At 48.1% G+C, this 10,100-nt stretch overlaps 2 protein-coding genes across 5 annotated transcripts in view; both read right to left on the bottom strand.

The window, feature by feature from the left end:
- The window catches only part of FOXRED2 (FAD dependent oxidoreductase domain containing 2), a 9,935-nt gene extending 8,392 nt beyond the window's left edge, over window positions 1–1,543 (bottom strand). For both annotated transcript variants that reach the window (XM_006025980.3, XM_025206883.1), the window contains exons 1-2: window positions 962–1,543; window positions 4–362 (exon numbers count right to left, since the gene is read on the bottom strand). In XM_006025980.3, coding sequence (XP_006026042.1) covers window positions 4–341 — 338 coding nt within the window. In that variant the 5' untranslated portion in view covers window positions 342–362; window positions 962–1,543. The remainder of the gene's footprint in view (window positions 1–3; window positions 363–961) is intronic.
- Window positions 1,544–2,902: 1,359 nt separating this feature from the next.
- Window positions 2,903–10,100, bottom strand: part of EIF3D (eukaryotic translation initiation factor 3 subunit D) — an 11,194-nt gene continuing 3,996 nt past the window's right edge. Inside the window, exons 7-15 of one of the 3 annotated variants that reach the window (XM_006025978.3) lie at window positions 9,965–10,080; window positions 9,595–9,727; window positions 8,732–8,879; window positions 8,313–8,443; window positions 7,527–7,612; window positions 7,115–7,244; window positions 6,572–6,714; window positions 4,105–4,385; window positions 2,903–3,646 (exon numbers count right to left, since the gene is read on the bottom strand). In XM_006025978.3, the coding sequence (XP_006026040.1) occupies window positions 3,558–3,646; window positions 4,105–4,385; window positions 6,572–6,714; window positions 7,115–7,244; window positions 7,527–7,612; window positions 8,313–8,443; window positions 8,732–8,879; window positions 9,595–9,727; window positions 9,965–10,080 (1,257 nt within the window). In that variant the 3' untranslated portion in view covers window positions 2,903–3,557. The remainder of the gene's footprint in view (window positions 3,647–4,104; window positions 4,386–6,571; window positions 6,715–7,114; window positions 7,245–7,526; window positions 7,613–8,312; window positions 8,444–8,731; window positions 8,880–9,594; window positions 9,728–9,964; window positions 10,081–10,100) is intronic. The other 2 variants (XM_025206884.1, XM_006025979.3) reach the window with 2 other exon arrangements.

Here is a 10,100-nt window from a genome sequence, read left to right as displayed (position 1 = left end):
AAGAGCAGGCGGCTGTCGTGGCTGAGCAATGAGTTCCAGTCATGGCGGAGGTTGAACTCGCTGTTGGATTTGCCTGTGTAGCGCTTGTTGATGCTGATGAGCTTGCGATGGCGGGGGTAGAGGGCAAAGAAGCTGCCGGGCGCGTGGCTGCGTTCGAACACCACGTAGTCTCGGCTCGCTTGCTGGAGGAAATAGGCCATCTGCAAGCCCGAGGGGCCGGCTCCTACGATGCAGTAGTCATGATGCACAAGGGCAGAGGCACAGCTGGTGCAGGCCAAGCTCATGCACAAGACAAAGGTCAGGAGCAGACCCCGCGTGCCCTTGGCCAGAGGGACAGCCATGGTGGAGCAGTGAGGCCAGCTCTGTTCAAAACAAAACCCAGACACAAGGTGCTCGTGGGGCCCAGGGCAGCTGCTGCCTTGGCACTCTGCAGCTCGGCAGGGGTACGAGCGCTTATCGGGGCCCCTCCGAGCAAGCCCTGCAGATCCTGCAATGGGCACGCCCGGCCCCCTCTGCCCCACAGCTGGGGCAGCCTTCCTTGGACCTGGCCAGCTCCCACTTCAGAGGGACACATGGCAGACCCCTGAGCAGTCCCCTGCCCCCACAGGCAGAAAGAGCCACCAACCCCCAACTGCCCCCCACCACTGCCCCAGAGCCAATGGGGAAAGGCAGTGTGAACCCTCCAGCCAATGGGGTGAGAGTCCCCCATTACCCTACTGCACCCTAGCCAATGGGGAAAGGCAATGTGAACCCTCCAGCCAATGGGGTGAGACCCCCCCCGCCCCTAGCCAATGAGGAAAGGCACTGTGAACCCTCGGGCCAATGGGGAACACGGGGGTCACTGAACACTCCGCTCCCCACTGGCCACTGGGGAAATGGGCATGATCCCCGGCCCCTCCCCCACCGCCCGCCCAATAGAAGGAAGGGCGGAGGCAGCGTCAGACGTGACGTCCTGACGCACCTGACACGTCGGGCCGTCGCGAATCGATCAGGCAGGTCCTGTCCGGCTGCCCCCTAAACACCAAACCTGGCCCATAGAGTCGCAGCCCGCTCCAGTCCTCCCGCGCCGGACAGACTGTACGCTACCAACGAGGCGGGCGGCAAGAGCGGCCAGCTCCTCCGGAGGGAGTCCTGGCGAGGAGAGCGGTGGAATCAGCAGGGTGCGCCTGTGCGGAGCGCCCCTGCCCCCCCCCTCGGAGGAGGCACGTGACACCGGCGCCGGGCAGCGTTTCTTCCCGGGCGGGGGGTCGCGCGCCGGACCACGTGCTGGGGATGAAGCTGCGCGGCGGGGCCTCGAGCTGCGCAGGCGCACAGCCAAGCCCACGGGGGGCGGCGGGCGGAGTTCTAGCGCTTCTAGGTGCACTGGACTGGGGCGGCCTGGGGGAGAGCTGCACCTTAGAGACTAGCCTGGGGAGATGCAGCTACGGAGGGCATCAGTGTCATGTATAGGCCGTTACTATATTTTATTGACTGCATTATTCACGATCATATATTTATATAGTTTCTATGTGCTATATGTAATAGAAATACAACTATTTATATTATATGCACCTTGGAGACTAGTCAAGGGAGATGCAGGTATGGAGGACATCCATCTACTTTAAGTTATTATATTTTATTCACTATATTCATAAGTATATGTAGTTTCTATGCATTTATATATATATATATATATATATATATATATAAAAAAAACAACATATAGATTTTATATATAATCTCTATATCTATATAGTGTGCATCTGTACATCCCTCCCCCCAAATAGAGAGGACAAGCTGAAGTGATGCTCAGATGCAGGGAACTTCAAGCCTACTAAAGCCTGGGCTAACACTTCTCTCTCCTTTGGTGTGCTTATAGCAGGGGTGCACGGCCTTGTCAGTCCATGGGCTGGATGAGCAGTCCCCAGTCGAGAGCCCAGGGGGGATCCAGTTTTGTGGGAATAGCCCAACTTGGGCTGATTCCAAGTAGCTGCATTAGGCCCTGCCCAGGTTGTTTCTGCATGGCTGCACTGGACCCCAGCTCAATCCAGAATGCAGGAATAGGGCCTGATCCTTCTGTGTGGGACTGATTCAGCCATGTGGGGCTTGGAAGTTGAGTGGCAAGGGAGCAGTCCCTCTGGAGAGACCCATAGGCTGGATTTGGTGGTTCTGCAGGCCAGATCCAGCCTGTTGGCTAGGCCCCCACTCTATAAAATGTAAGTCTGTCCTGCCTAACATGGCCAACTGTCTCTCTCTAGCAGTGTACAGACAGCCTAGTTACCTAGTTTTCTGCACTGCTGGCCTGAGGATCAGCATACCATCTTCTCGCACAAGCCCCACCAAGGAGGCCACAGGGTGGCTGGTGGGATAGGATTAGAGAAAGACCTCTGCAGTATCCACAACCCGCCAGCTCAGCATGCCAAGGCCATTAGTAAGCGGCATGCAGCGGTTGGGAGAGAACCACCCACCTCTGCAGAACTGCAGCATGAGTGTTTGCTTGATTGATTGGGAACTCCTCCATGGAAGAAGCCCCAAGCTTTGGTATGCAAAACAAGCAGCACTATCATGGGTGTTAACACTTGCACTAACTCCAGAACAGCACACTCAGTCATAAAAAGGCAGTAGTTAGAGCAGACTTCAGAGGCAACCAGCCCCTTTTGTCAATACCACTCATTGCTTCAGAGAAAGAGAGGAAAAGATTGCTCAACTCATTTCCTTTACTGCAATAGAGAATACATATCCCTTTCTACCAAGTAGGGTGATACGGAAAACCAACAGCATGCTTTTTGTAAAGTAATTTGCTTCGCTACCATCTCTCTTCCTGTTTTTCAGTGGTTGCTTTCATGCCAAGTTACGTCTATCAAGTTATATCTACCTGACAGGTTTGTTAGCACAGAACACACTTTATCCCAAGACACAAACGTAACAGAACAAAATAACTTTATTCCATTTGTTAGACAGGCTTCTAAATGGGCATGGTGCAAACATTCAACAAGATCCACCTGTGAACTGCGGAAAAGTGGGATGACTTGTCTAGGTTATTGCAGCCCCTGTTATCTGACCATGGGGTTTAGCTCTCTTCCTCTGAAAGAGAGAAAGACAGGATAGTGGAACAACACAGCAAGAAAAAAAAAATCACAGTAGTTTAAAGATGACATATTCAGGTCACATCTTGCCTGGCATTCTCACTCTGTACAAGTCTGTTCATTAGTAGATCCCATGAACTATAAAGTTAAAAGGCTGTATAAATTGCTACATACTTCCAAATTTTCAAGCAGCTGCATGATTTGGTTTGAACCTAGAAATGTGGGTTAAAAAAAAAAACTCTCTAGCTGTAACAGTTATGCATCAACCCTTCAAATTATGAACCAAATGCACTGAGGCCTGCCCAAATTTACATACAGTCTGTGACATTAAGATGTCACCATACTAGTAACATGAGGATCAAATAAAGCTGCTTCAAACAGTGGGGAAGAGAATCTGTTAAAGAGCATGCACCAAGGACCAGCAATTAGATCAGGTAGTTCATCTACACCTGATACTTCTGCAGAAACATCTAGCCTGTATTGCTAGTGGTCCTATAAACCATATTCCTTTGAAGTTGCCCCAAATCGCTCCAATCTCTCATTCGTGTTTTCAATCTTGCTTTGCATTTCTTCCCTTTGATCTGCAAGTGCAGGGAGAAAATGGCTCAATTCTCATTACTGCTGGGTACCTGCCACTTGCACCAAGTCAATGATTACAGCATCCTATGATTCAGTATTAAGCTGTGCATTCCTTTCCAAACCCATCCTCCCAGCTAGTTCCCATGTTTAGGTTCTGTCCTCCACTCTAATTCCCAGGTTGCACCTCATCCTATTTTTCAGTGCTCATGTTTTTATGTATCCCCAGGTCCCACTTCTGTTTTTCACTGTCCTTTTAATTTAGCATCCTCTGAATATCATTAGCATGTTTACACATTTCTAGCACTGATTGGAAGGCCCTCAGAGACTGCATGCTCCATCACACCTCCCTTTGCTGTAGTACACAGCATGAAGATTCTTATTTCATATTGCTATATGATCATCTTTCTCCCAGGCCATAGGTCAAACCACTTGGCAGTACAGCTACTGAGCAGTCACTCACCTTCCTCTTCCTCCTCCTCCTCTTCATCATCCTCATCCTCATCCGAGCTAAAGGTGCCATCAGGCAGACTGTAGATACGGATCACTTGCTTGTTGGGGTCCTTGAGGATGAGGTACTTGCCCTCATCTAGTTTCATGCAGATGTCAATAACACAGCGAAGGATGCCCCATGCATTTTCTATACTCAGGTTAATCTGACTGGCAAACTCATTAGGCTTGAACTGCTGTGTTCCCAGAATCACATGTCGCGCAGAGTCCTTCACATGGTAACGAGACACATACCTGGTAAGAAAAGAGCCAGGAAATTTAATGGCCCAGCTTAGTTAAGGAAGCCATTAAGAGAAGCATGATGTTCCCTCAGATTCAGCTTCTGGGCTGAAGAGCAAGAATCCTCCTCAAATTTCAGAAGTGAGAACTGGAAGAGCCTCCTGTAGGAAAGCTATTTTCATGGCTCAGCCAATGAGTACACAGCACAGCAACCTTTCCTCCACCAAGTCAGAAGGTGCAGTGAACCAGATAGGCATTAGTCTCACTGGCAGTGAGTTCTGACCCCATCATTACATACTTCTGTGGCAGCCCCATATCACAAGGATAGAAGCCAAAAAACTGCACAGCCACTAGATTTGAAATAAAGGGTCTCATTTGAAGCACCAAATTACCAGAGATACAACAAGAGATTAAAGCAGGGAGGGCATGTCCGGCCCGCAGGTCAGATCAGGCTGGCCAGGGACTCCATTTCTCAGTCCCCCAGCCCGCATGGCTTGTGCTGATCTCCATGGAGACCCCAGCCTCAGCTGCACCGGCAGCAAGCACAGCAGAGCAGTGTAGAGGGCTGCTCCAGAGCTGCTGGGAATGTGGGACAGGGGCAGCTTGCTCTGGAGCCAGGTCAGAGCTGTGATCTGTAGCCTGCACGCTCCAGGCAGGGGCATGCATGCAGGGATTGTGGCTGCCCTGGCACTTTGCAGTGGTGACATACTGTGTGGAGCCACGGCAGAGCCATGATCCCCCACATGCGTGCCCCTGCTTGGAGCATGCAGGCTACGCCCCCATTCCACATTACTGGCAGCTCCCTGTGCTGCGCTATTCTGCCACACATACTGCCAGTGAGCTGAAGTCTCCATGGAAACTGGCACGAGTCATGTGGGCAGGGGCAGCTGGGAAATGGAGTCCCTGGCCAACCGGCAGCCCAGAGGTTCACCATCCCTGGATTAAAGGAAGAAAAATGTTACGTTAATATTTAAATGTTTCAATAAAAGAGAAACGTAAAAGACAGCACAGCAGCCAAATCTCTCGGTGGCCAGCAGGCAAAAGGGGTTCTAGCCAACAGAACCTCTACATTGACAATGTGAAAGAAACACCTCCCCACAAAAAACATCTTGGCTAGGGTGCCTGGGAAACTGGAAGCGCTGGCTGAAACTAGGAACAGATGAGCTCAGATCAGCCATGGGATAAGGCCTTACAAATTGCTCATTCCAAATTAGTTGAGGCTCACTGCTCTCCAATACATCACTGGATGATGCATCAGGGGTTTTAGACAAGCTCTAAATGATCATCACTGTAATAGCTTTCATTACCCTTACTGCAACAGTCTTGACAGAGAAGACATGAACTTAACTGGTCACAAAGACCAAACTCCTCTTATACCTAGACATGGATCTCTCTAGGTCAGTCAGGATTGAGTTCTGCAGGGAAGTGGCTTGCACCAAACCATCATCTGGTTCCCCTACTTTATAGTATATTTATATTTTCCCTACTTTATATAGGATGTGATGTCTTGTAGTTGTGCCAGGGTTGACCCTGTAGCTTTACTAATAGGTTAGACAACAGATTTGCACAAGATGGTTTGGATAGGGATGATCCTGCCTCAGGCAGGGGGTTGGACTAGATCAGCATTTCTCAACCTGTGGGTCTCAAGAATATATCAAAGGGTCACAAGCAAACTTTAAAAATGGATCAACAAACTTTAAAAATAGATTCTCCTTTAAAGGAGAAAAATGTAGAAAACCATGGCTTTCCCCTTGCAGTCTGGTAGAGTTCCAACCTGCAAGGGGCTGCTTGGGGCCCCTCATGCTCCCCCACCCCCAGACTGGGGGCCTGGAGTGAGGGGCACTGGCAGGGCCAGGGGATGTTTTCTATTTAAACTACTGGGTTGGGACTGGCCAATGTTTACAAATGGGTCCTGGTAGAAAAAAGGTTGAGAACCACTGGGCCTAGAAGACTTCTGATGTCCAGTCTTATTTGACTTCTTCCAGTCTTATTTGTCTATGACAAATGTGCTCCACGCTGCTCCTGAATGTATGTTCAATTTAACCGATTTTGTTTGCTGAATAAAAAGAAGGGGATGGAATTTTGTGACTATCCAACTACTAAAAATAAATAAAATAAAATAAATCAAATCACCCTCTCTCTTGCTGTAGCAAAAGCACAAGGGATATTCTTGACAGGCATTCAGACTCTATTGGTCTTACCCAAGTTTCAGATACTCTGATCCAGCCAGCAGTGCACAACATGTCCAGCGAGCTAGTTTGTAACTGTTGTTTTTCAGTTCTGTGGCAATCACAGCTCCCCTCTGGGAGTCAAGCTTCTGGCGCCAGTCCACTCCATTGCAGTGCTGAAAAAGGAAGCCAGATGCTGTTAATGAACAAGAGGTACAATTTAACTCTGAACTCATGCTGAGGGTACGCAGGCATCTCCTCTGAACCACCTAATGACTTATACAGGAGAAGGGAAGGAGGCTTAGCAAGACTCCTGACTAATGAAGGGAAGGGAGTGATGGGACTAGTATGTACTGGCTAGGATACAGTGCCAATTGGGAAAGAATGGATGGGGAATTCCAACTGACTGACTATTGCAGGGCATGTTTGGACCTTGTTGTTGCCTCCCACAGACTAGACTAGCCAGCATGTTAAGTTAGCTGGCATCTTTAGACATCTCTCATCTCCTGCCTGCTGTACCTGATATGTCAGGCAGAAACACTTAAGAGCTAGCTTTTGTATCTTGCTCTTCCTCACCCTGGAATCCCATTCATTCAGCGTTTTGATGTTGATGAACGACACTTCTCCATTGGCTCCTGTCATGACTCCATCATGTTCACAACGGACAATAAGATCTATGTCATCTCCCAGCTTCCATCTTCGGTACCTTTAAGCACAGAATCCACTGGGTTAGTCTCAAAGCTTCCCGCAAAATCCACATAAACATTCACAAAAGTTATTTCAATTTCCATCAGCCTGCAGTGATGATGTTAACTCTGTCCTTACAAATCAGGAATAGAATGGAAAGATATTGGCCATAAATCCCATAGTCCCTTTCAAATGTACAGTTTTTATCAACACCACTACTAAAGCTGCTTATGGAACTTGTAGTCTCACCCCTGACCTTTCCTTTTCTTAAACATACATATGCTGAAAGCAAACATCTTACCGGTATGCAACAGAAGCTACTTCATTCTTATCTATGTCATCTTCCACAAATGGGTTTGGGTTGGGAAACTTGTATTTTTCCTTCCCCTGCAGGGGGAGCAAGAAGAGTGTAAGGGCAAGGGCTGGAAGATGGACCTAGGCAGGACCAGTATATTTCCTACTATGGCATGTACTCAGTTCTCTACACACAAACTTTTATTTAAACCAACTTGCAATTTGTGCAACAAACTATTAGTTCTTTAAGCTCTATTTAATACAGTACTGTATCTCTTGTCTGATACAATGCTGCGACTAGTAAATGCCTCACTTATTCAAACAGCTTCTCAGCAGGTGTTTTCCAAAAGGGTTTGGATAACTGATGATGTACCGGAGCCATGTTGATCAGTTTTCCCTTGTACACAAGCGCTAAGAAAATTAAGGCATCTGATCTCAGAGACATCACCTCTGGTCCAGCTACCATCCTCTCAGCATCCAAATCTTTTCCCTCAGCATTTTAACTTGGCTCAATGCTGTCACAACCTGCACTGGATCAGCAATAGCAGCATTACCCCTCATAGGATGCTCCTTTAGAATAGAGGTCTCCAAAAGCCTCTTTCCCGGCAGAGGATTCCTCCCTTTGAAAACCAGAACAGTTTCTGTGGAAAAGTCTCCCTACCAAATGAGGTGCTTCCCCTTCTAAATAGCTACAATGTAGGGATCTCTCCCTCGCAGTATCTTAGACCTGGAATTAATCTTCCTTCCAACACCCTGCCTGACGAGAATTTTCCCCAAGGCCATTTCTCCTTACCATTCTCAGGCACTGCTGGGAGAAGTTGTGGTTGATGTAGGTGGCTTCCATGGCTAGGTTGCGGGGTGAATTAAAGGAGTTGCCTTCATCCTGTGGTGGTTCATTGGCAGTTTCACTCACTGTCAGCAAGTCTGGGAAAAAGGCGAGGCATAAGTGGTTATCAGGTTTGTTGGTCATCAAGGACAGCTCAAAACCTCACCAGATCAATCCTGCAAAGCTACTTTCTCCCACAGAAGCCTCTTCAAAGCATGCAAGGGCAACTGCAGCAGTGGGATTGCTCCAGGCATGGCATGGGCACAGGCACCTGAGATGGGGCATTAGCTTGGGGAAAGGAGAAGAGGTATGGAAAGCTAAATGTAAAGCCCCTGTAAAAGCAAAGTGCTCCACTGCCCAACTTCTGATTGTGGTCTCCTCCTTACCAAAGTCAGAATTGTCTCTTTTGTCAAAGAAGAGCTTGGATCCAACTCTCTGGACAATAATGTCCCAGGAATACACAGAGCGAGTGCAGCTCATCAGCGTGGCCAGGATGGCATCTGTGGCAAATACATTCCCCTGAGTCTTTGCTAGCTGCAGATGGAAGGAAGAATGTGTACAAGTGAGAAAAAGCAGCTCTCGTTCCCTCGTCCTACCCCTGAAATTGCAACCTTAGCAAATCGGACCCCCAGTTTCTTTTTCCAGCAGCCTAACTAATGGTAGGCTCTATTGCAAAGTAATGACCATCTGTGTTTGAATATATCTAAATGCTACTACCCAAGCCAAACTCACTAAACCAAGAGGGAGGTCAAATGACACCCAGAAAACTTAGGCTTAGACCTGCCCAAACAAGGTGGGAAGAAAAGACAGAGATATAGTAAAGCAGGAAAAAAATAAGTTCTTCGTGTTCTGTCCCCAACTCCATCATTGCTCTAAAAACTTACATTTTCTTCCCAAGGCCAGAAATCTTGGGAAATCAGATCGCTGACCCTGATGCTTCCCTTGCAATGTACATTTTGCCTGCAAGTCTGCATTTCTGCATCCCAGTTTTGTGGGGGAAGCCAGATTGCAGCTCTCCTTGGGCTAATCTTTATTCAGCCAATAACTTACTGCTCACAAAAGAAACAGTATCTATTATCACACATTTTTTATTTCTAAGGAACCAAGGACCGATTGCCAATCTCTTTTCTTAACCTGCACAGCAACACATCCCCAAGCTTGTTAGCCTACATCTAGTCACAACAGCAGAGCTCAAGAACAGCATGTAGTAAGAAACATACTATTATGCGCTGGAAGAAGGGGATTATACCTTGCGGATCACTGGATCATCAGTAGTAGTGACAGTGTGGAAGATGCGTTTAATGCTTCGCAAAGTCTTCTCATTCCTTGTGGTAACGCGGTCAAAGGCTTTGTCATAGTATTCCAGGGCCCCACAGCACTCTCTGCAGAGACAAGGAGAGTTATAAGACAGCTGCACAATCAGCATTTTTAAGTGCCACAGGACATAGTGCTCAAGAAAGAGGGCTTTATCACCTCTTCTGTATTCTTCTCCAAGAGGACTCCTTCCCAAAACTGGAGCATTAGTTAGTGCCCCAGAACCAAAGGTTTTGCACCAAAACCCCACCCCTTCCCCCACACACAGATTATACCCCCAGATCCCAGCTATTTTATGAACGTACATGTCCTCTGGCTCCGAGACCTCCAGGTAGCGCATCTTCATCAGCCTAGGGAAGTCCATCTCCTCTTTCACCTCCCAGTCACTGCGGACTTCAACAGAGGAGTCACGAGGCTTCTGCTGTGCGGCCAGAAGAAGTG

This window comes from Alligator sinensis, unplaced genomic scaffold (genome assembly GCF_000455745.1).
Source record: "Alligator sinensis unplaced genomic scaffold, ASM45574v1 scaffold215_3, whole genome shotgun sequence".
Taxonomy (NCBI): Eukaryota; Metazoa; Chordata; order Crocodylia; family Alligatoridae; genus Alligator; species Alligator sinensis.
This window is presented reverse-complemented; position numbering and strand designations above follow the sequence as displayed.